Here is a 25,889-nt window from a genome sequence, read left to right on the forward strand (position 1 = left end):
CCGCGCCACCTGACCAGCCGAGCTCAGGGGAAACCAAAGGCTCCCGCACCACACCACCTGACCTGCCGAGCTCAGGGGAAACCAAAGCACCCGCACCGCGCCACCTGACCTGCTGAGCTCAGGGGAAACCAAAGGCTCCCGCACCGCGCCACCTGACCTGCCGAGCTCAGGGGAAACCAAAGGCTCCCGCACCGCGCCACCTGACCAGCCGAGCTCAGGGGAAACCAAAGGCTCCCGCACCGCGCCACCTGACCTGCCGAGCTCAGGGGAGACCAAAGGCTCCCGCACCACACCACCTGACCTGCCGAACTCAGGGGAAACCAAAGGCTCCCGCACCGCGCCACCTGACCAGCCGAGCTCAGGGGAAACCAAAGCACCCGCACCGCGCCACCTGACCTGCCGAACTCAGGGGAAACCAAAGGCTCCCGCACCACACCACCTGACCAGCCGAGCTCAGGGGAAACCAAAGGCTCCCGCACCGCGCCACCTCACCAGCCAAGCTCAGGGGAAACCAAAGGCTCCCGCACCGCGCCACCTGACCTGCCGAACTCAGGGGAAACCAAAGGCTCCCGCACTGCGCCACCTGACCTGCCGAGCTCAGGGGAAACCAAAGGCTCCCGCACCGCACCACCTGACCAGCCGAGCTCAGGGGAAACCAAAGGCTCCCGCACCGCGCCACCTGACCAGCCGAGCTCAGGGGAAACCAAAGCACCCGCACCGCGCCACCTGACCTGCCGAGCTCAGGGGAAACCAAAGGCTCCCGCACCGCGCCACCTGACCTGCCGAACTCAGGGGAAACCAAAGGCTCCCGCACCGCGCCACCTGACCTGCCGAACTCAGGGGAAACCAAAGGCTCCCGCACCGCGCCACCTGACCTGCCGAACTCAGGGGAAACCAAAGCACCCGCACCGCGCCACCTGACCAGCCGAGCTCAGGGGAAACCAAAGGCTCCCGCACCACGCCACCTGACCTGCCGAGCTCAGGGGAAACCAAAGCACCCGCACCGCGCCACCTGACCTGCTGAGCTCAGGGGAAACCAAAGGCTCCCGCACCGCGCCACCTGACCTGCCGAGCTCAGGGGAAACCAAAGGCTCCCGCACCGCGCCACCTGACCTGCCGAGCTCAGGGGAAACCAAAGGCTCCCGCACCGCGCCACCTGACCTGCCGAGCTCAGGAGAAACCAAAGGCTCCCGCACCGCGCCACCTGACCTGCCAAGCTCAGGGGAAACCAAAGGCTCCCGCACCGCGCCACCTGACCAGCCAAGCTCAGGGGAAACCAAAGGCTCCCGCACCGCACCACCTGACCTGCCAAGCTCAGGGGAAACCAAAGGCTCCCGCACCGCACCACCTGACCTGCCGAGCTCCGGCATTACCCAGGACAACCACGTAACCCAACTCAGGGGGGAACCAAAGCACCCGCACCGCGACACCTGACCAACCGAGCTCAGGCATCACCCTGTGAGAGGCAGCTGCGCAGGACCCCCACATAACCCATCGTAACCCAACTCAGGGGGAACCAAAAGGCACCTGCATCGTGCCACCTGACCAGCCGAGCTCCGGCATCACCCAGTGACCCTGCGAGAGGAAGCCGTCTAAGACGCCCACATAGCCCCCACTTCCATTTTATTTCCACACCATTATGAAGCCATATATATAAATAAAAAAATCCACAGTGAAGTGTCCAAAAACCATAAAAAGTGCAAACACCTCTAGATTACGTCAGACCATCGGGACTACCAGGGTTGGTGGTTTATGGGACGCGGCGGGCAGCGAACATCATGATGTCTCCAGCATCATGGTGGGAGCCCCACATCCGCACTTTACAACAGCTGCAAATAAGTGAGGAATGTACCCCCTATATAACCGGAGTCTACACAGGGGACCCCCATCTTATCTCCCGACAGTGACCTCTTATCCTGCATTGTAGTGCACCCCCGTGAGTACAGATAGAGAGACGTAGAGGGCGGCTGATGTCCCAGTGCCGCTCTTTAGTGGGGCCCCACTGTGTCCACATGCCCAACATCGCCAGTTAGAGAGGCAGCAGGTGCCAGGATGTCCCTCACACAATATTTGAGGTATATCTGCCCTTTCTGCTCAGTTTCTCTCCTTAGGATGTCCTCTGTTCCCTCACAATCATTTAACTCCGTCACTGCCTGCACCCGAGCTCATAGTCTCCCGTGAAGGAGGTAACGTGCATTCTGCCTATTTTAGGTAATGGAACATTCAGTGGATCGCAGGGCGAGCGGGAATTTCTGGGAGAAACCACAGAGGCAGAGAAACAGGAAGAGCAAAGGGGTGACGAGGGGGGACGAGGAGGTGGAGGGGACAATGAGGGACAAGGGGGAAGAGGGGACGAGGGGGTGACAAGGAGGTGGAGGGGACAATGAGGGACAAGGGGGAAGAGGGGACGAGGGGGTGACAAGGGGGTGGAGGGGACAATGAGGGTCAAGGGGGACGACGGGGTGACAAGGGGGGACGAGGAGGTGGAGGGGACAATGAGGGACAAGGGGGAAGAGGGGACGAGGGGGTGACAAGGAGGTGGAGGGGACAATGAGGGACAAGGGGGAAGAGGGGACGAGGGGGTGACAAGGAGGTGGAGGGGACAATGAGGGACAAGGGGGAAGAGGGGACGAGGGGGTGACAAGGAGGTGGAGGGGACAATGAGGGACAAGGGGGAAGAGGGGACGAGGGGGTGACAAGGGGGTGGAGGGGACAATGAGGGTCAAGGGGGACGACGGGGTGACAAGGAGGTGGAGGGGACAATGAGGGACAAGGGGGTGACAAGGAGGTGGAGGGGACAATGAGAGACAAGGGGGAAGAGGGGATGGAGGGGGACAATGAGGGACGAGGGGGTGGAGGGGACAATGAGGGACAAGGGGGAAGAGGGGACAAGGGGGAAGAGGGGACAAGGGGACAAGTGGGAAGAGGGGACGAGGGGTGACAAGGGGGAACGAGGAGGTGGAGGGGACAATGAGGGGGTGACAAGGGGGGACGAGGGGGGACGAGGAGGTGGAGGGGACAATGAGGGACAAGGGGGAAGAGGGGACGAGGGGGTGACAAGGAGGTGGAGGGGACAATGAGGGACAAGGGGGAAGAGGGGACGAGGGGGTGACAAGGAGGTGGAGGGGACAATGAGGGGCAAGGGGGAAGAGGGGACGACGGGGTGACAAGGGGGTGGAGGGGACAATGAGGGTCAAGGGGGACGACGGGGTGACAAGGGGGGACGAGGAGGTGGAGGGGACAATGAGGGACAAGGGGGACGAGGGGGTGACAAGGGGGGACGAGGAGGTGGAGGGGACAATGAGGGGGAAGAGGGGACGAAGGGGTGACAAGGTGGAGGGGACAATGAGAGACAAGGGGGAAGAGGGGATGGAGGGGGACAATGAGGGACGAGGGGGTGGAGGGGACAATGAGGGACAAGGGGGAAGAGGGGACAAGGGGGAAGAGTGGACGAGGGGTGACAAGGGGGAACGAGGAGGTGGAGGGGACAATGAGGGGGAAGAGGGGACGAAGGGGTGACAAGGTGGAGGGGACAATGAGAGACAAGGGGGAAGAGGGGATGGAGGGGGACAATGAGGGACGAGGGGGTGGAGGGGACAATGAGGGACAAGGGGGAAGAGGGGACAAGGGGGAAGAGTGGACGAGGGGTGACAAGGGGGAACGAGGAGGTGGAGGGGACAATGAGGGGGTGACAAGGGGGGACGAGGGGGTGACAAGGGGGGAAGGAGGTGACAAGGAGGAAGAGGAAATGAGGGGGAAGGGGGGCAAAGGAGGACAAGGGAGAAGGGGGGAAAGGTGATGAGGGGGGGCAAAGGGGGACAAGGGGGTGACAAGGAGGTCGAAGGGAACAATGAGGGACAGAGGGGAAGGGGGGGACAATTGGGGAAATGGGGAACAAGGGGGGGGGTGAAGGGGTGACCAGTGAGGCGGGGGGACCAAGCGGTGCCTCCATATGGGAAGCATACAAGCTCTTCCCTATCTCCCCCCATATCACTGCTTCCGTATCACCCCTGACAGTTAGCAGCCCCTTCACAGCCCCCTTCCTACAGACATTGCCCCTGACATTGGCACTACATGTTTTTGGAGCAACCCTACCTTGCCCCTGCTGAATGAGGTCATCGATATAGCAGCGACCGTCCTCCTCCATAGCAGCGAGTGTCAGCTCTTGTGCTGCACTCCACATGTCCAGTGATGGAAGAGGTCTGCAGACACACTGAGGTGTGAGGAGTCCTCCACCCTCCTGGAAGCCTCCACCTCCTGCAGCAGCAGAGCATGTCCCAGCAGAGGATGCTGCCTGAGCTCGCTGCACGGAGCCCGCTGCCTGCCAGCAAGCACCTCAGCTCCCTATATGGCCCCAGACACTGCACGGGGGGCACCATGGGGGGAGGGGGAGCAACATGGGGGTGTCACCCTATCATCAACCCAAGAGCCTCACCCCAAGGGAATGTAAAGGGGCAATGCTGTATGGAGCATGCTAGACCCTGCTGAGACTTTTAGTTCCACCACAACAGAGCTGCAGCCAGAAGAGACAGACGAGAAGGGCGCTGATAAATTATACGTAAACGGTGCGGTTCACGAGACACAGGAGAGGCCACACTGTCTGGGGGGCGCTGTACGCCCTGTGCACACTCGTGATTACTGGTGATCACGGCTGCTCCATCTCATGGACACACCGGGAACGTCACTCTCCGGTCACTGGGCATTTGTGCTGGAATCTGCAGTGTGACGTGTAACAAGGACACGGACGCCACGCGCGAATGGGCCCCAGCAGACGCCACGCGCGAATGGGCCCCAGCAGACGCCACGGTAGCGGGTGACGGTCTCCATCACTGGAGAATGCCTACCATACAGTGGTGTCCCGTGTCCGGCACTGAAACGTGGCTGATCCCACTACACAGTGTCAGTGGCAGCCTCCTCATAGCAGCCTAATGCCAGCGTACTACACCAGAGCTGACAGGACAAGGTCACTGTCCGGGAGTCATCATGTCCTGCACAGAACAACACATGGACGGCGGCGGGGCCCCGAGAGATGACGAGGGCGCCGAGAGATTACGGCGTCCTCGGCCCCCAATACACTACGGTGCACAGTTAATATTCGTGGTCTCTCACTGTTCGTTACTTCTTGGAACATAACACAAACCTTGTCCAAGGCCCACCCCGTCTACAGCATAACCACGGCCCACCCTGTCCACAGGATAACCACGGCCCACCCCGTCCACGGGAGGACCACGGCCCACCCCGTCCACGGGAGGACCATGGCCCACCCCGTCCACGGGAGGACCACGTCCCACCCCGTCCACGGGAGGACCACGGCCCACCCCGTCCACGGGAGGACCACGGCCCACCCCGTCCACGGGAGGACCACGGCCCACCCCGTCCACGGGAGGACCACGTCCACAGAAAGACCACGGCCCACCCCGTCCACAGGAGAACCACTACCCACTCGTCCACAGGACCACGGTCCACCCCGTCCACAGGAGGACCACTGAGGGGGATACAGGAGGTCGCCCCAGCACAGGTGGTACAGGAAGGTGAGGTGTAATGGGGGGATACGGGAGGTCGCCTCAGCACAGGTGGTACAGGCAGTTGAGGTGTAATGGGGGGGATACAGGAGGTTGCCCCGGCACAGGTGGTAGAGGCAGGTGGGGTGTAATGGGGGGATACAGGATGTCGCCCCAGCACAGGTGGTACAGGCAGGTGAGGTGTAATGGGGGATACAGAATGTCGCCCCAGCACAGGTGGTACAGGCAGGTGGGGTGTAATGGGGGGATACAGGAGGTCGCCCCAGCACAGGTGGTAGAGGCAGGTGAGGTGTAATGGGGGGATACAGGAGGTCGCCCCAGCACAGGTGGTAGAGACAGGTGAGGTGTAATGGGGGGATACAGGAGGTCGCCCCAGCACAGGTGGTAGAGGCAGGTGAGGTGTAATGGGGGGATACAGGAGGTCGCCCCAGCACAGGTGGTAGAGGCAGGTGAGGTGTAATGGGGGGATACAGGAGGTCGCCCCGGCACAGGTGGTAGAGACAGGTGAGGTGTAATGGGGGGATACAGGAGGTCGCCCCGGCACAGGTGGTAGAGGCAGGTGAGGTGTAATGGGGGGATACAGGAGGTCGCCCCGGCACAGGTGGTAGAGGCAGGTGAGGTGTAATGGGGGGGATACAGGAGGTCGCCCCGGCACAGATGGTAGAGGCAGGTGAGGTGTAATGGGGGGGGATACAGGAGGTCGCCCTGGCACAGGTGGTAAAGGCAGGAGAGGTGTAATGGGGGGATACAGGAGGTCGCCCCGGCACAGGTGGTAGAGGCAGGTGAGGTGTAATGGGGGATACAGGAGGTCGCCCCAGCACAGGTGGTAGAGGCAGGTGAGGTGTAATGGGGGGGATACAGGAGGTCGCCCCGGCACAGATGGTAGAGGCAGGTGAGGTGTAATGGGGGGGGATACAGGAGGTCGCCCTGGCACAGGTGGTAGAGGCAGGAGAGGTGTAATGGGGGGATACAGGAGGTCGCCCCGGCACAGGTGGTAGAGGCAGGTGAGGTGTAATGGGGGGATACGGGAGGTCGCCCCGGCACAGGTGGTAGAGGCAGGTGAGGTGTAATGGGGGGATACAGGAGGTCGCCCCGGCACAGGTGGTAGAGGAAGGTGAGGTGTAATGGGGATACAGGAGGTCGCCCCGGCACAGGTGGTAGAGGCAGGTGAGGTGTAATGTGGGGGGATACAGGAGGTCACCCCAGCACAGGTGGTAGAGGCAGGTGAGGTGTAATGGGGGGATACAGGAGGTCGCCCCGGCACAGGTGGTAGAGGCAGGTGAGGTGTAATGGGGGGGATACAGGAGGTCGCCCCGGCACAGGTGGTAGAGGAAGGTGAGGTGTAATGGGGGGATACGGGAGGTTGCCCCAGCACAGGTGGTAGAGGCAGGTGAGGTGTAATGGGGGGATACAGGAGGTCGCCCCGGCACTGGTGGTACAGGCAGATGAGGTGTAATGGGGTGATACGGGAGGTCGCCCCGGCACTGGTGGTACAGGCAGATGAGGTGTAATGGGGTGATACGGGAGGTCGCCCCGGCACAGGTGGTAGAGGCAGGTGAGGTGTAATGGGGTGATACGGGAGGTCGCCCCGGCACAGGTGGTAGAGGCAGGTGAGGTGTAATGGGGGGATACGGGAGGTCGCCCCAGCACAGGAGGTAGAGGCAGGTGAGGTGTAATGGGGGGATACAGGAGGTCGCCCCAGCACAGGTGGTACAGGTAGGTGAGATGTAATGGGGGGGGGATACAGGAGGTCGCCCCAGCACAGGTGATACAGGCAGGTGAGGTGTAATGGGGGGATACAGGAGGTCGCCCCGGCACAGGTGGTAGAGGCAGGTGAGGTGTAATGGGGGGATACGGGAGGTCACCCCGGCCCAGGTGGTAGAGGCAGGTGAGGTGTAATGGGGGGATACGGGAGGTCGCCCCGGCACAGGTGGTAGAGGCAGGTGAGATGTAATGGGGGGATACGGGAGGTCGCCCCAGCTTAGGTGGTAGAGGCAGGTGAGGTGTAATGTGGGGATACGGGAGGTCGCCCCAGCACAGGTGGTAGAGGCAGGTGAGGTGTAATGGGGGGATACGGGAGGTCGCCCCAGCACAGATGGTAGAGGCAGGTGAGGTGTAATGGGGGGATACAGGAGGTCGCCCCGGCACAGGTGGTACAGGCAGGTGAGGTGTAATGGGGGGATATGGGAGGTCGCCCCAGCACAGGTGGTAGAGGCAGGTGAGGTGTAATGGGGGGATACAGGAGGTCGCCCCGGCACAGGTGGTAGAGGAAGGTGAGGTGTAATGGGGGGGATACAGGAGGTCGCCCCGGCACAGGTGGTAGAGGCAGGTGAGGTGTAATGTGGGGGATAGAGGAGGTCGCCCCAGCACAGGTGGTACAGGCAGGTGAGGTGTAATTGGGGGAAACAGGAGGTCGCCCCAGCACAGGTGGTAGAGGCAGGTGAGGTGTAATGGGGGGATACAGGACGTCACCCCGGCACAGGTGGTAGAGGCAGGTGAGGTGTAATGGGGGGATACAGGAGGTCGCCCCAGCACAGGTGGTAGAGGCAGGTGAGGTGTAATGGGGGGATACAGGAGGTCGCCCCAGCACAGGTGGTAGAGGCAGGTGAGGTGTAATGAGGGGGATACAGGAGGTCGCCCCGGCACAGGTGGTAGAGGCAGGTGAGGTGTAATGAGGGGGATACAGGAGGTCGCCCCGGCACAGGTGGTAGAGGCAGGTGAGGTGTAATGGGGGGGATACAGGAGGTCGCCCCGGCACAGGTGGTAGAGGCAGGTGAGGTGTAATGGGGGGATACAGGAGGTCGCCCCAGCACAGGTGGTACAGGCAGGTGAGGTGTAATGGGGGGATACGGGAGGTCGCCCCAGCACAGGTGGTAGAGGCAGGTGAGGTGTAATGGGGGGATACAGGAGGTCACCCCAGCACAGGTGGTACAGGCAGGTGGGGTGTAATGGGGGGATACAGGAGGTCACCCCGGCACAGGTGGTAGAGGCAGGTGAGGTGTAATGGGGGGGATACAGGAGGTCACCCCAGCACAGGTGGTACAGGCAGGTGAGGTGTAATGGGGGGATACAGGAGGTCGCCCCAGCACAGGTGGTACAGGCAGGTGAGGTGTAATGGGGGGGGATACAGGAGGTCGCACCAGCACAGGTGGTACAGGCAGTTGAGGTGTAATGGGGGGATACAGGAGGTCGCCCCAGCACAGGTGGTAGAGGCAGTTGAGGTGTAATGGGGGGATACAGGAGGTCGCCCCAGCACAGGTGGTACAGGCAGTTGAGGTGTAATGGGGGGATACAGGAGGTCGCCCCAGCACAGGTGGTAGAGGCAGGTGAGGTTTAATGGGGGGATACAGGAGGTCGCCCCGGCACAGGTGGTAGAGGAAGGTGAGGTGTAATGGGGGGGATACAGGAGGTTGCCCCGGCACAGGTGGTAGAGGCAGGTGAGGTGTAATGGGGGGATACAGGAGGTCGCCCCGGCACAGTTGGTAGAGGAAGGTGAGGTGTAATGGGGGGGATACAGGAGGTTGCCCCGGCACAGGTGGTAGAGGCAGGTGAGGTGTAATGGGGGGATACAGGAGGTCGCCCCGGCCCAGGTGGTACAGGCGGTTGAGGTGTAATGGGGGGATACAGGAGGTCGCCCCGGCACAGGTGGTACAGGAAGGTGAGGTGTAATGGGGGGGGATACAGGAGGTCGCCCCGGCACAGGTGGTAGAGGCAGGTGAGGTGTAATGGGGGGATACGGGAGGTCGCCTCAGCACAGGTGGTACAGGCAGGTGAGGTGTAATGGGGGGATACAGGAGGTCGCCCCGGCACAGGTGGTACAGGAAGGTGAGGTGTAATGGGGGGATACGGGAGGTCGCCCCAGCACAGGTGGTACAGGCAGGTGAGGTGTAATGAGGGGGATACAGGAGGTCGCCCCAGCACAGGTGGTACAGGCAGGTGAGGTGTAATGGGGGGGATACAGGAGGTCGCCCCAGCACAGGTGGTAGAGGCAGGTGAGGTGTAATGAGGGGGATACAGGAGGTCGCCCCAGCACAGGTGGTACAGGCAGGTGAGGTGTAATGGGGGGATACAGGAGGTCGCCCCAGCACAGGTGGTACAGGCAGGTGAGGTGTAATGGGGGGATACAGGAGGTCGCCCCAGCACAGGTGGTAGAGGCAGGTGAGGTGTAAAGGGGGGTTACAGGAGGTCGCCCCAGCACAGGTGGTAGAGGCAGGTGAGGTGTAATAAGGGGTGGGGGGGGGTTACAGGAGGTCGCTCTGGCACATGTGGTAATTTACGTGGCGGCCCCCCTCAAGAGACTGCACAGTTACTTCATGGACCACCCTCCAGGAGATGTCCCTCTCTTCTTACATGTTGAGGTGTAATGGGGGGATACAGGAGGTCGCCCCAGCACAGGTGGTAGAGGCAGGTGAGGTGTAATGGGGGGATACGGGAGGTCACCCCGGCCCAGGTGGTAGAGGCAAGTGAGGTGTAATGGGGGGATACGGGAGGTCGCCCCGGCACAGGTGGTAGAGGCAGGTGAGGTGTAATGGGGGGATACGGGAGGTCGCCCCAGCACAGGTGGTAGAGGCAGGTGAGGTGTAATGGGGGGATACGGGAGGTCGCCCCAGCACAGGTGGTAGAGGCAGGTGAGGTGTTATGGGGGGATACAGGAGGTCGCCAAGGCACAGGTGGTACAGGCAGGTGAGGTGTAATGGGGGGATATGGGAGGTCGCCCCAGCACAGGTGGTAGAGGCAGGTGAGGTGTAATTGGGGGAAACAGGAGGTCGCCCCAGCACAGGTGGTACAGGCAGGTGGGGTGTAATGGGGGGATACAGGACGTCACCCCGGCACAGGTGGTAGAGGCAGGTGAGGTGTAATGGGGGGATACAGGAGGTCGCCCCAGCACAGGTGGTAGAGGCAGGTGAGGTGTAATGAGGGGGATACAGGAGGTCGCCCCGGCACAGGTGGTAGAGGCAGGTGAGGTGTAATGGGGGGGATACAGGAGGTCGCCCCAGCACAGGTGGTAGAGGCAGGTGAGGTGTAATGGGGGGATGCAGGAGGTCGCCCCAGCAAAGGTGGTAGAGGCAGGTGAGGTGTAATGAGGGGGATACAGGAGGTCGCCCCAGCACAGGTGGTAGAGGCAGGTGAGGTGTAATGGGGGGATACAGGAGGTCGCCCCAGCACAGGTGGTAGAGGCAGGTGAGGTGTAATGGGGGGATACAGGAGGTCGCCCCGGCACAGGTGGTAGAGGCAGGTGAGATGTAATGGGGGGGATACAGGAGGTCGCCCCGGCACAGGTGGTAGAGGCAGGTGAGGTGTAATGGGGGGATACAGGAGGTCGCCCCAGCACAGGTGGTACAGGCAGGTGAGGTGTAATGGGGGGATACGGGAGGTCGCCCCAGCACAGGTGGTAGAGGCAGGTGAGGTGTAATAGGGGGATACAGGAGGTCACCCCAGCACAGGTGGTACAGGCAGGTGGGGTGTAATGGGGGGATACAGGAGGTCACCCCGGCACAGGTGGTAGAGGCAGGTGAGGTGTAATGAGGGGTATACAGGAGGTCGCCCCAGCACAGGTGGTACAGGCAGGTGAGGTGTAATAGGGGGATACAGGAGGTCGCCCCAGCACAGGTGGTAGAGGCAGGTGAGGTGTAATGGGGGGATACAGGAGGTCGCCCCTGCACAGGTGGTAGAGGCAGGTGAGGTGTAATGGGGGGATACAGGAGGTCGCCCCGGCACAGGTGGTAGAGGCAGGTGAGGTGTAATGGGGGGGATACAGGAGGTTGCCCCGGCACAGGTGGTAGAGGCAGGTGAGGTGTAATGGGGGGATACAGGAGGTCGCCCCGGCACAGGTGGTAGAGGCAGGTGAGGTGTAATGGGGGGATACAGGAGGTCGCCCCGGCCCAGGTGGTACAGGCAGTTGAGGTGTAATGGGGGGATACAGGAGGTCGCCCCGGCACAGGTGGTACAGGAAGGTGAGGTGTAATGGGGGGATACGGGAGGTCGCCTCAGCACAGGTGGTACAGGCAGGTGAGGTGTAATGAGGGGATACAGGAGGTCGCCCTGGCACAGGTGGTACAGGCAGGTGAGGTGTAATGGGGGGATACAGGAGGTCGCCCCAGCACAGGTGGTAGAGGCAGGTGAGGTGTAATGAGGGGGATACAGGAGGTCGCCCCAGCACAGGTGGTACAGGCAGGTGATTTGTAATAGGGGGATACAGGAGGTCGCCCCGGCACAGGTGGTACAGGCAGGTGAGGTGTAATGGGGGGGATACAGGAGGTCACCCTGGCACAAGTGGTACAGGCGGTACAGGCAGGTGAGGTGTAATGGGGGGATACAGGAGGTCGCCCCGGCACAGGTGGTACAAGCAGATGAGGTGTAATGAGGGGAATACAGGAGGTCGCCCCAGCACAGGTGGTACAGGTAGGTGAGGTTTAATGGGGGGATACAGGAGGTCGCCCCGGCACAGGTGGTACAAGCAGATGAGGTGTAATGAGGAGGATACAGGAGGTCGCCCCGGCACAGGTGGTACAGGCAGGTGAGGTGTAATGGGGGGATACAGGAGGTCGCCCCAGCACAGGTGGTAGAGGCAGGTGAGGTGTAATGGGGGGGATACAGGAGGTCGCCCCGGCACAGGTGGTAGAGGCAGGTGAGGTGTAATGGGGGGATACAGGAGTTCGCCCCAGCACAGGTGGTACAGGCAGGTGAGGTGTAATGAGGGGGATACAGGAGGTCGCCCCAGCACAGGTGGTAGAGGCAGTTGAGGTGTAATGGGGGAATACAGGAGGTTGCCCCAGCACAGGTGGTAGAGGCAGGTGAGGTGTAATGGGGGGATACAGGAGGTCGCCCCTGCACAGGTGGTAGAGGCAGGTGAGGTGTAATGGGGGGATACAGGAGGTCGCCCTGGCACAGGTGGTAGAGGAAGGTGAGGTGTAATGGGGGGGATACAGGAGGTTGCCCCGGCACAGGTGGTAGAGGCAGGTGAGGTGTAATGGGGGGATACAGGAGGTCGCCCCGGCACAGGTGGTAGAGGCAGGTGAGGTGTAATGGGGGGATACAGGAGGTCGCCCCGGCCCAGGTGGTACAGGCAGTTGAGGTGTAATGGGGGGATACAGGAGGTCGCCCCGGCACAGGTGGTACAGGAAGGTGAGGTGTAATGGGGGGATACGGGAGGTCGCCTCAGCACAGGTGGTACAGGCAGGTGAGGTGTAATGAGGGGATACAGGAGGTTGCCGCAGCACAGGTGGTAGAGGCAGGTGAGGTGTAATGAGGGGGATACAGGAGGTCGCCCCAGCACAGGTGGTACAGGCAGGTGATTTGTAATAGGGGGATACAGGAGGTCGCCCCGGCACAGGTGGTACAGGCGGTACAGGTAGGTGAGGTTTAATGGGGGCATACAGGAGGTCGCCCCGGCACAGGTGGTACAAGCAGATGAGGTGTAATGAGGAGGATACAGGAGGTCGCCCCGGCACAGGTGGTACAGGCGGTACAGGTAGGTGAGGTTTAATGGGGGGATACAGGAGGTCGCCCCGACATAAGGTGGTACAAGCAGATGAGGTGTAATGAGGAGGATACAGGAGGTCGCCCCGGCACAGGTGGTACAGGCAGGTGAGGTGTAATGGGGGGATACAGGAGGTCGCCCCAGCACAGGTGGTAGAGGCAGGTGAGGTGTAATGGGGGGGATACAGGAGGTCGCCCCGGCACAGGTGGTAGAGGCAGGTGAGGTGTAATGGGGGGATACAGGAGTTCGCCCCAGCACAGGTGGTAGAGGCAGGTGAGGTGTAATGGGGGGTTACAGGAGGTTGCCCCAGCACAGGTGGTAGAGGCAGTTGAGGTGTAATGGGGGGATACAGGAGGTCGCCCCAGCACAGGTGGTAGAGGCAGGTGAGGTGTAATGGGGGGATACAGGAGGTCGCCCCGGCACAGGTGGTAGAGGCAGGTGAGGTGTAATGGGGGGATACAGGAGGTCGCCCTGGCACAGGTGGTAGAGGCAGGTGAGGTGTAATGGGGGGGATACAGGAGGTCGCCCTGGCACAGGTGGTACAGGCAGGTGAGGTGTAATGGGGGGATACAGGAGGTCGCCCCAGCACAGGTGGTAGAGGCAGGTGAGGTGTAATGGGGGGATACAGGAGGTCGCCCCAGCACAGGTGGTACAGGCAGGTGAGGTGTAATGGGGGGATACAGGAGGTCGCCCCAGCACAGGTGGTAGAGGCAGGTGAGGTGTAAAGGGGGGTTACAGGAGGTTGCCCCAGCACAGGTGGTAGAGGCAGGTGAGGTGTAATAAGGGGGGGGGTTACAGGAGGTCGCTCTGGCACATGTGGTAATTTACGTGGCGGCCCCCTCAAGAGACTGCACAGTTACTTCATGGACCACCCTCCAGGAGATGTCCCTCTCTTCTTACATGTTGCCCCTGCTTCAGCTCCTCTGACATCGTTCTGATGACTTCATTCATCATCCTGTCACGGCCTCCACGATGGGTAGCGCAGCCTCATACTTCAGAGGCGAGTAATGTTTGGATCTCCTCCAGATCCTCTGCTGCATACTCCGCTATGTAAAAGCATGAGGGCCTCAGTGTGCAACCCAACAGGACGGCAGACACCAGGACATCCACACTGCAGCGTGTGAACAGACCTCCAAACTGGTGAGGATCTGTAACACTCATTACAGTGCCCCCAATCACTCAGCTTTCCCAGCAATACAGCAAAGCAAGGAAGGGTCACATGACATCCCTACAGTAATAGGGTGAAAATGTAGAGGTCAGGTGCTCGCTCCCAGCACCCCAAGACTGGGAACCAATATCTATACCCACTACATCAGCTGTGATAGGCGATCATACATGTGATACTCCAGAAGAGAGCCTGCCCCTCAAACAGGGACTATATCCAGTCCAGGGCCAGCTTGTAGACCAGGGACCGTGTCCAGCCCAGAGCCAGCTTATAGGCCAAGGACCGTGTTCAGCCCAGAGACAGCTTATAGGCCAGGGACCGTGTCCAGCCCAGAGCCAGCTTATAGGCCAAGGGCCACGTTCAGCCCAGGGCCAGCTTATAAGCCAGGGACCGTGTTCAGCCCAGAGCCAGCTTATAGGCCAAGGGCCACGTTCAGCCCAGGGCCAGCTTATAAGCCAGGGACCGTGTTCAGCCCAGAGCCAGCTTATAGGCCAGGGACCGTGTCCAGCCCAGAGCCAGCTTATAGGCCAAGGACCGTGTTCAGCCCAGAGCCAGCTTATAGGCCAGGGACAGTGTCCAGCCCAGAGCCAGCTTATAGGCCAGGGACCGTGTCTAGCCCAGAGCCAGCTTATAGCAAGGGGCCTGCTTATAGGCCAAGGACTGCGTCCAGCCCAGGGCCAGCTTACAGCGAGGGGCCTGCTTATAGGCCAAGGACTGCATCCAGCCCAGGGCCAGCTTATAGCGAGGGACCTGCTTATAGGCCAAGGACTGCATCCAGCCCAGGGCCAGCTTATAGCGAGGTGCCTGCTTATAGGCCAAGGACTGCGTCTAGCCCAGGGCCAGCTTATAGCGAGGGGCCTGCTTATAGGCCAAGGACTGCATCCAGCCCAGGGCCAGCTTATAGCGAGGGGCCTGCTTATAGGCTAAGGACTGCGTGTAGCCCGGGGGCTTCTGATTGCTCAGGGACCACATCCATCCTCAGCAGGTAATGTAGAGGACGCACCAACAACAGGTAATGACAGCACCAGAGAACGCCGTGGGTATCATACATGTGTGGATTCTGGGCCTACCTTCTTCAGGAGAGGATTCTTCTGATTCTGGAGGCTCAGATTCGGCTTCCTGTTCCTGCACCATGTGCACGGCTGCTTTCTGGGCAATACTGACAGTTTCTGACACAGTCTGGAGGTCCAGTATCATGCTGTCTGGAGGTTTGGGGGTAAAAGTTGCATAACAGACTTCTTCCAATTTGGATTCTAAAGATATTTGGGTAAGGGAGGCAGTTTGTGATACAGTCTGGAGTTTCTCCATATTGGAGCCTACAGAACCCTGAATAATGCTGACAGTTTCCTTTACAGTCTTGACTTCTTCCTTGGATTCTTTGTGTTTTTGTGTAATGCTAACTGCTTCCTTTACTGCCTTGAGTTCCTCCACCTTGGCTTGTGGGGGCTTCTGGGTAATGCTGACCATTTCCTTTACTGTCTGGAGCTCCTCCACCTTGGATTGTGAGGGCTTCTGGGCAACATTGGCGGTTTTGTTTACAATCTTTACATCTTCCTTGGATTGTGAGTGTGTCTGGGTAATGATTACAGTTTCTTCTACAATATGCAGTTCTTCTACCTTGGATCCTGAAAGTCTCTCAGCAACGCTGACCGTTTCCTTTACAGTCTTTTCTTCCTTCTCAGATTGTGAAAGTCTTTCAGCAACGGGAATGATTTTCTTTTCAGTTTGGAGTATCTCCATCTTGGATTTGTGGGGTTTCTGCGTAATGCTGACAGTTTCTCTTACAGTCTTGACATCCTCCTTCAGTTCTGGAGGTTTCTGGAAAATGCTGACAGTTTCCTTAGCAGTCTTGACTTCTTCCTTGGATTGCGAATGTTTTTCAGTAGTGGTGGCAGTTACAGTTTGTAGTTTCTCCTCCTTTGATTCTGGAGCTTTCTGGGCAATAGTCACCGTTTCCTTTATAGTTTTGGCTTCCTCCTTTGATTCTGGAGCTTTCTGGGTAATAGTTACCGTTTCCTTTATAGTTTTGGCTTCCTCCTTTGATTCTGGAGCTTTCTGGGTAATAGTCACCGTTTCCTTTATAGTTTTGGCTTCCTCCTTTGATTCTGGAGCTTTCTGGGCTATAGTTACCATTTCTTTTATTGTTTTGGTTTCCTCCTTTGATTCTGGAGCTTTCTGGGCAATAGTTACCGTTTCCTTTACAGTTTTGGTTTCCTCCTTTGATTCTGGAGCTTTCTGGGTAATAGTCACCGTTTCCTTTATAGTTTTGGTTTCCTCCTTTGATTCTGGAGCTTTCTGGGTAATAGTCACCGTTTCCTTTATAGTTTTGGCTTCCTCCTTTGATTCTGGAGCTTTCTGGGTAATAGTCACCGTTTCCTCCTTTGATTCTGGAGCTTTCTGGGTAATAGTTACCATTTCCTCCTTTGATTCTGGAGCTTTCTGGGTAATAGTCACCGTTTCCTCCTTTGATTCTGGAGCTTTCTGGGTAATAGTTACCGTTTCCTCCTTTGATTCTGGAGCTTTCTGGGCAATAGTCACCGTTCCCTTTATAGTTTTGGCTTCCTTCTTTGATTCTGGAGCTTTCTGGGTAATAGTCACCTTTTCCTTTATAGTTTTGGCTTCCTCCTTTGATTCTGGAGCTTTCTGGGTAATAGTTACCGTTTCCTTTATAGTTTTGGTTTCCTCCTTTGATTCTGGAGCTTTCTGGGCAATAGTCATCGGTTCCTTTATAGTTTTGGCTTCCTCCTTTGATTCTGGAGCTTTCTGGGTAATAGTTACCGTTTCCTGTATAATTTTGGTTTCCTCCTTTGATTCTGGAGCTTTCTGGGTAATAGTTACCGTTTCTTTTATAGGTTTGGCTTCCTCCTTTGATTCTGGAGCTTTCTGGGTAATAGTCACCGTTTCCTTTATAGTTTTGGCTTCCTCCTTTGATTCTGGAGCTTTCTGGGTAATAGTTACCGTTTCCTTTACAGTTTTGGTTTCCTCCTTTGATTCTGGAGCTTTCTGGGCTATGGTTACCGTTTCCTTTATAGTTTTGGCTTCCTTTGATTCTGGAGCTTTCTGGGCAATAGTCACCGTTTCCTTTATAGTTTTGGTTTCCTCCTTTGATTCTGGAGCTTTCTGGGCTATAGTCACCGTTTCCTTTATAGTTTTGGCTTCCTCCTTTGATTCTGGAGCTTTCTGGGTAATAGTCACCGTTTCCTTTACAGTTTTGGCTTCCTCCTTTGATTCTGGAGCTTTCTGGGCAATAGTCACCGTTTCCTTTACAGTTTGGGCTTCCTCCTTTGATTCTGGAGCTTTCTGGGTAATAGTTACCGTTTCCTCCTTTGATTCTGGAGCTTTCTGGGCTATAGTCACCGTTTCCTTTATAGTTTTGGCTTCCTTTGATTCTGGAGCTTTCTGGGTAATAGTTACCGTTTCCTTTATAGTTTTGGCTTCCTCCTTTGATTCTGGAGCTTTCTGGGTAATAGTTACCGTTTCCTTTACAGTTTTGGTTTCCTCCTTTGATTCTGGAGCTTTCTGGGCTATGGTTACCGTTTCCTTTATAGTTTTGGCTTCCTTTGATTCTGGAGCTTTCTGGGCAATAGTCACCGTTTCCTTTACAGTTTTGGTTTCCTCCTTTGATTCTGGAGCTTTCTGGGCTATAGTTACCGTTTCCTTTATAGTTTTGGCTTCCTCCTTTGATTCTGGAGCTTTCTGGGTAATAGTCACCGTTTCCTTTACAGTTTTGGCTTCCTCCTTTGATTCTGGAGCTTTCTGGGCAATAGTCACCGTTTCCTTTACAGTTTTGGCTTCCTCCTTTGATTCTGGAGCTTTCTGGGCTATAGTTACCGTTTCCTTTACAGTTTTGGCTTCCTCCTTTGATTCTGGAGCTTTCTGGGTAATAGTTACCGTTTCCTTTATAGTTTTGGTTTCCTCCTTTGATTCTGGAGCTTTCTGGGTAATAGTTACCGTTTCCTTTATAGTTGTGGTTTGCTCCTTTGATTCTGGAGCTTTCTGGGCTATAGTCACCGTTTCCTTTACAGTTTTGGCTTCCTCCTTTGATTCTGGAGCTTTCTGGGCTATAGTCACCGTTTCCTTTACAGTTTTGGCTTCCTCCTTTGATTCTGGAGCTTTCTGGGCTATAGTTACCGTTTCCTTTATAGTTTTGGCTTCCTTTGATTCTGGAGCTTTCTGGGCTATAGTCACCGTTTCCTTTACAGTTTTGGCTTCCTCCTTTGATTCTGGAGCTTTCTGGGCTATAGTTACCGTTTCCTTTATAGGTTTGGTTTCCTCCTTTGATTCTGGAGCTTTCTGGGCTATAGTCACCGTTTCCTTTACAGTTTTGGCTTCCTCCTTTGATTCTGGAGCTTTCTGGGCTATAGTCACCGTTTCCTTTACAGTTTTGGCTTCCTCCTTTGATTCTGGAGCTTTCTGGGCTATAGTTACCATTTCCTTTACAGTTTTGGCTTCCTCCTTTGATTCTGGAGCTTTCTGGGCTATAGTTACCGTTTCCTTTATAGGTTTGGTTTCCTCCTTTGATTCTGGAGCTTTCTGGGTAATAGTTACCGTTTCCTTTATAGTTTTGGTTTCCTCCTTTGATTCTGGAGCTTTCTGGGTAATAGTCACCGTTTCCTTTATAGTTTTGGCTTCCTCCTTTGATTCTGGAGCTTTCTGGGCTATAGTCACCGTTTCCTTTATAGTTTTGGCTTCCTCCTTTGATTCTGGAGCTTTCTGGGTAATAGTCACCGTTTCCTTTATAGTTTTGGTTTCCTCCTTTGATTCTGGAGCTTTCTGGGCTATAGTTACCGTTTCCTTTATAGTTTTGGCTTCCTTTGATTCTGGAGCTTTCTGGGCTATAGTTACCGTTTCCTTTATAGTTTTGGTTTCCTCCTTTGATTCTGGAGCTTTCTGGGCAATAGTCACCGTTTCCTTTACAGTTTTGGCTTCCTCCTTTGATTCTGGAGCTTTCTGGGCTATAGTTACCGTTTCCTCTGTAGCCTGTGATTTCTCCACTATGGATTTTGCAGACTTCTTGGTCTCAGTAGAAATGGCCTTCACATGAGATTCTAGAGCAATCACAGGTTGCATATCTTGATCAGAAGCTTGGTGAGCTTTGGTTTTGCTCCTATAAGTAGCGCTTATCTGCTTACTTGCTGTGATTCCAGCTTTGGAGTCCATTTCTAGGTCCCTGGACTCCCGATGAAGAACTTTTTGCCCAATAGTTCCAGAAGCTAATGCACAAGAGTGTGTTTGTACAGTTTCTGATTTTAGGACCTTATCCTCCTCCGGTTTCTTGGCCACTGGTGGATCAGGAGATGAATGATCTTCTTGACTGGCCAAATTCGTGCCATTATGCATGGAGGGCTCTTGTATTTTGGACCTCCTGTCCTGTATTTCCTCCACATGTACATGCCTGGTGGCTTTCAGAACAGAAGCTTGACTGTTAGACTGTCGCTTACTTTCCGTCTGAACTTCCTTGGAAAGCATCACCTTTTTCATCTCTTTCTTTGGTGGGTGGTTGGCAGAGATGTCCTGGGCACCTGACTCTAGTGTGTCTTTTTGGGCTTTCTTATTTTTTCCCTTGGACCCCTTCTCCGCACTGACCTCCTGTTCTGCCTGGACAGTGGTACTGGTGACGCTCGTGGAGCACGCATCCTTTACATTCTGTCCCTGTGATTTGCTCTCCTCCACTAGTTCTGAGGACCTCTGAGGAAGCCCACCTAGTCCTGCTGCATTCTCTCTAATTTGTCCTCCCTTAGATTTCACTAGCTTTTTAGGGTCGCACTTTGGGGCGACCTCAGTCGTGACTTCTACTGCTGCCCCTTTCTTTGGTTCACTTTTTACCCCTTTGCTCACACTATTATTTGGGTTGTGGGTCTTTTTGGATTCAGAATTTGGGTCATTCTGGTCAGCAGCCCCCTCTTTCTCTGCCTTTTCCTGTCCTTTCCTCTTTTGGCCCCTTTTCTCTTCTACCTTGGTCTCTGTTTTTGGAGGCTCTATCGTTGCAGTCATTGGACCAGCAGTGACAATTTGTTCCTCCCGCTTTTGCAGCATCTCACTTTCCTGCTGTGCTGCAGGTTTGGAGACTGAGAGCACATGGGTTTGACTCACTCCTTGATCTTCCTCAGATTTAGCAGCTGAAATGTTTGCCTGCTGTTTAATCTTCTGTGTGGCTCCTAATCTTGTCTTGTCGGAGGCTGAAACAGCCTTCACTAGCTCAGCTGCCTCTTTCCCCCTTTCTTTGGCTTGTTTTATTAATTGCCCCTCGTTCTTCTTCTGTTTGGACTCCTGGTCTGATACGCGCTCCTGCATTGGGGGCTTCTCACTAACCCCTGGCTTTCCCCCCTTCTCGTGGACGTGGACCTCTAGTGTTTTATGAGTGGATACCACAGAAGAGACCACATGAACAGATTTATCTGTTGTGATGGTGCTGGACGCCTCAGATTTTTGGACTACTTTAGTGCTAGACCTTTTAGCAGCATTTTGGGGCTCAGACATAAGGGCTGATCTGCTGACAATGTGGTTGGACTCTATTTTTTCCTCCTTCATTACCTTCTCCTCCCTTTTCAGCTCAGGCCTCTTGTAGGAGGAGGTGACTAAACCTGGAGCTGTCATTAACTCTGCATTTTCTGTCACTGTGTGTCTTCTGGAGGTTTCTTCTCTTCTAAGCCCTTGTGTCCTCCTGAACATCATCTCATCTGCCCAGCTAGCAGAGGCAGATGCTTCTAAGTGCCCCCTCTGCTCAGACCCTACACTCTCCTGCTCTCCTAATTGTCTTTTCCTAACCTCTTCCCTCCTCTGAGTTGGCTTGGTCCCCCATTTCTCCTCTGAGCTAATCACACTAGTATGACTTGTTCCCCTGGCCTGGTCATCTTGTTCGGCCCATCTCTGCCACCCACCTTCTTGACAGCTGTTCTGGAGCACGTGGGACTTGCTGGAGCCATGCACAGCGTTCTGACCTCTCTGGGGCACCGTCTCCTCTCTTCTGCGATATTCTTGCCTCTCAGCATCGACCTGGAGTTTCGGAACATACGATGTTGGGCCACTGACAGCTTGAACATGAGCGGCAGGTGTCCTCCGAGGTAATCCTTGGGTAGCAACCGGACGTCTTACTCTTTGCAAAGGTGAAGGCACGATTTCAGGAGGAAGATTGAGGTATTGGCGCAGGTACACAATGCCCTCATTGGTCAGGTACCAGTAGCAATGCTTCCATGTGAATGTTTCCCTGACGTACCCGCGAGATTTCAGCGAGCCCATAGCCTTGGTGACCTGCAGGTTTGTAACACCCGGAACCTCGGCATGGTGACTTTGCGGCCTCTCGTCATTCATGGCCACCATGACTCCATCGCGAAAAAGAAGTTCATAAATCGCTCGCAGACGGTCACGTGGCATCAGCATCCCAGCCACCATCTTGGTTATTTGGCCTTAATGTAAGTGCAGAAGGGAAAGGTGCAGTCTTCGCAACAAAAATATGAAAAATGTATATAAAAAAAATATATAAAAATAAATAAAAAGCAGTTAGTTCCTGCAGCTGCGGGCGACAGCGAGCTGCTATAGCTGATCTTCTATAGCTGATCTTCCTGGATGAAGGTCTCCACCAGGAGAAGAGTCTCCTCTCTGCAGATCCTCAGAATGGGCAGCCAGGCAGCGGCTGAAAGTTTTCTCCTAGCTATCCTCCCTCCCTCCTCAGCTTCTGGAGAGTGTTAGCGACTCCACCTCCGGCTGCGAGAGAGAAACTGGACAGGGCAGAGAGACAGCTGAGAGTCCAGAGAGACTGCGCCTCAGCATGCACAGAAGAGAGTGTGTGAGAGTGAACCGCGCCGTCACACGCCCTCCTCTCTCCAGGCCTGCAGGCACTTACTGAGGGAGGGGGCAGGATTCCAGTCCCGGCCCTCCCAGAGTGCACCGTGCCCATACACCGCCAGGGATGCCGGCCGGCCGGCCACACGTCCCAGCAGAACACGTTATGGCACCGCGGGCAGAGGTGGTAGGACAGTATGAATGGCATACCACGCTCATCACTACCACCTAGGATGGCAAAGAAACGATACCCTCCGCCGGGCACTGACCGTCTGCAGCTGCCAGCAGCCCTCAACACCTGCCCTTTACTGACAAGTACCCACAAATAGTTAAAGTGACAGGAGGATATATATATACACGTATATTCCTAGACTACAGGATGGCGAGGGGTAAATAATACACAGCAGCTGCTTCCATGTGTCACACACTCCCAGCCCGACACCGCTGTGTAGAGTGTAAGCTCCACAGACAAGCACTGACGCAGGATCAAGCACTGAAGCCCAGCATTAAACCCGGTAATTACCAGCCTGGAACAAAGGACACAAGCCGCGACATGAGCCGGTAACCAGATCACCTCTACACATGAGCCGGTAACAGATCACCTCTACACATGAGCCGGTACTGACAGCACCTCTACACATGAGCAGGTACTGACAGCACCTCTACACATGAGCCGGTACTGACAGCACCTCTACACATGAGCCGGTACTGACAGCACCTCTACACATGAGCCGGTACTGACAGCACCTCTACACATGAGCCGGTAACAGATCACCTCTACACATGAGCCGGTACCGACAGCACCTCTACACATGAGCCGGTAACAGATCACCTCTACACATGAGCCGGTACTGACAGCACTTCTACACATGAGCCGGTACTGACAGCACCTCTACACATGAGCCGGTACTGACAGCACCTCTACACATGAGCCGGTAACAGATCACCTCTACACATGAGCCGGTACTGACAGCACCTCTACACATGAGCCGGTACTGACAGCACCTCTACACATGAGCCGGTAACAGATCACCTCTACACATGAGCCGGTACTGACAGCACCTCTACACATGAGCCGGTACCGACAGCACCTCTACACATGAGCCGGTACCGACAGCACCTCTACACATGAGCCGGTAACAGATCACCTCTACACATGAGCCGGTAACAGATCACCTCTACACATGAGCCGGTAACAGATCACCTCTACACATGAGCCGGTAACAGATCACCTCTACACATGAGCCGGTACTGACAGCACCTCTACACATGAGCCGGTACTGACAGCACCTCTACACATGAGCCGGTACTGACAGCACCTCTACACATGAGCCGGTACTGACAGCACCTCTACACATGAGCCGGTACTGACAGCACCTCTACACATGAGCCGGTACTGACAGCACCTCTACACATGAGCCGGTACTGACAGCACCTCTACACATGAGCCGGTAACGACAGCACCTCTACACATGAGCAGGTACTGACAGCACCTCTACACATGAGCCGGTAACGACAGCACCTCTACACATGAGCCGGTACAGACATCACCTCTACACATGAGCCGGTACTGACAGCACCTCTACACATGAGCCGGTACCGACAGCACCTCTACACATGAGCCGGTAACAGATCACCTCTACACATGAGCCGGTACTGACAGCACCTCTACACATGAGCCGGTACTGACAGCACCTCTACACATGAGCCGGTACTGACAGCACCTCTACACATGAGCCGGTACTGACAGCACCTCTACACATGAGCCGGTACTGACATCACCTCTACACATGAGCCGGTACTGACATCACCTCTACACATGAGCCGGTACTGACATCACCTCTACACATGAGCCGGTAACCAGATCACCTCTACACATGAGCCGGTACAGACATCACCTCTACACATGAGCCGGTACCGACAGCACCTCTACACATGAGCCGGTACCGACAGCACCTCTACACATGAACCGGTACCGACAGCACCTCTACACATGATCCGGTACTGACAGCACCTCTACACATGAGCCGGTAACGACATCACGCTCCATGACGTACCGAGGTCCAATCACCTCAATTACTACAGTGGCCCCCACGCCCACCTGCCTCCATGTCCCCGTGTACGCTGGTACCCGCCTCCATGTCCCCCTGTACGCTGGTACCTGCCTCCATGTCCCCCTGTACGCTGGTACCTGCCTCCATGTCCCCCTGTACGCTGGTACCTGCCTCCATGTCCCCCAGTACGCTGGTACCTGCCTCCATGTCCCCGTGTACGCTGGTACCTGCCTCCATGTCCCCGTGTACGCTGGTACCTGCCTCCATGTCCCCCTGTACGCTGGTACCTGCCTCCATGTCCCCGTGTACGCTGGTACCTGCCTCCATGTCCCCCTGTACGCTGGTACCTGCCTCCATGTCCCCCTGTGTGCTGGTATCTGCCTCCATGTCCCCCTGTATGCTGGTACCTGCCTCCATGTCCCCCTGTACGCTGGCACCCGCCTCCATGTCCCCCTGTACGCTGGCACCCGCCTCCATGTCCCCCTGTACGCTGGCACCCGCCTCCATGTCACCCTGGACGCTGGCACCCGCCTCCATGTCCCCCTGGACGCTGGCACCCGCCTCCATGTCCCCCTGGACGCTGGCACCCGCCTCCATGTCCCCCTGTACGCTGGCACCTGGCTCCATGTCCCCCAGTACGCTGGTACCTGCCTCCATGTCCCCCTGTACGCTGGTACCTGCCTCCATGTCCCCCTGTACACTGGTACCTGCCTCCATGTCCCCCAGTACGCTGGTACCTGCCTCCATGTCCCCCTGTACGCTGGTACCTGCCTCCATGTCCCCCTGTACACTGGTACCGGCCTCCATGTCCCCCAGTACGCAGGTACCTGCCTCCATGTCCCCCTGTACGCTGGTACCTGCCTCCATGTCCCCCCGTGCTCACCGGCCTCCATATCCCCCTGTACGCAGGTACCTGCCTCCATGTCCCCCTGTACGCTGGCATGTGCCTCCATGTCCCCCAGTACGCTGGTACCTGCCTCCATGTCCCCCTGTACGCTAGTACCTGCCTCCATGTCCCCCTGTACGCTGGTACCTGCTTCCATGTCCCCCTGTACGCAGGTACCTGCCTCCATGTCCCCCTGTACGCAGGTACCTGCCTCCATGTCCCCCTGTATGCTGGTAAATGCCTCCATGTCCCCCCATGCTCACCTGCCATGGAGCCGGGGCCAGGAAGGGTCTGCAGGATTCAGAGCAGATCGCATCGAGTTATTAGGGCCCAAGATTATAGATGCAAAATATGAAGAGTTCCCACGAAAGCGCCGGAGGAGCGGAGTGACGTGACCAGACAGATCTGCCGCGGGGAAGGAATTTATCAGATACAGAGGTAATGAGTCAGAGATGGCTGTGCTACAAACCTGGACCCCCCCCCCCATGAGCAATCTGGACCCCCCCCACCATGCGCAGCCTGTACCTCCATCCCCATGAGCAGCCTGGTCCTCCCCACAGTGCGCAGCCTGGACCTCCATCCCCATGAGCAGCCTGGACCTCCATCCCCATGAGCAGCCTGGACCTCCATCCCCATGAGCAGCCTGGACCTCCATCCCCATGAGCAGCCTGGAACCCCCACCACAAGCAGCCTGGATATCCATCCCCATGAGCACCCTGGACCTCTCCCACCATGAGCAGCCTGCACCTCCCCACCATGAGCAGCCTGCACCTCCCCACCATGAGCAGCCTGCACCTCCCCACCATGTGCAGCCTGGGCCTCCACACCATGAGCAGCCTGGACCTCCACACCATGTGCAGACTGGACCTCCACACCATGTGCAGCCTGGACCTCCCCACCATGAGCAGCCAGGTCCTCCATCGTCATGAGCAGCCTGGACCTCCCCACCATATGCAGCCTGCACCTCCCCACCATGAGCAGCCTGCACCTCCCCACCATG

The 25,889-nt window shown here is 56.7% G+C and overlaps 1 protein-coding gene across 6 annotated transcripts in view; it reads right to left on the reverse strand.

Moving 5' to 3' along the window:
• PLEC (plectin) overlaps positions 1-25,889 on the reverse strand; it is a 479,139-nt gene that overhangs the window by 233,151 nt on the left and 220,099 nt on the right. For 3 of the 6 annotated variants that reach the window (XM_073680148.1, XM_073680146.1, XM_073680147.1), the window contains exon 1: positions 15,238-21,826. The exons of 1 other annotated variant lie outside the window; for it this stretch is intronic. In XM_073680148.1, the coding sequence (XP_073536249.1) occupies positions 15,238-21,559 (6,322 nt within the window). In that variant the 5' untranslated portion in view covers positions 21,560-21,826. Of the gene's footprint in view, positions 1-15,237; positions 21,828-25,889 lie in introns of those variants that run through there. 2 more of the 6 variants (XM_073680144.1, XM_073680143.1) reach the window with 1 other exon arrangement.

This window comes from Phyllobates terribilis, unplaced genomic scaffold (assembly GCF_046119375.1).
Source record: "Phyllobates terribilis strain yellow unplaced genomic scaffold, ASM4611937v1 Scaffold_4__5_contigs__length_816908805, whole genome shotgun sequence".
NCBI lineage: Eukaryota > Metazoa > Chordata > Amphibia > Anura > Dendrobatidae > Phyllobates > Phyllobates terribilis.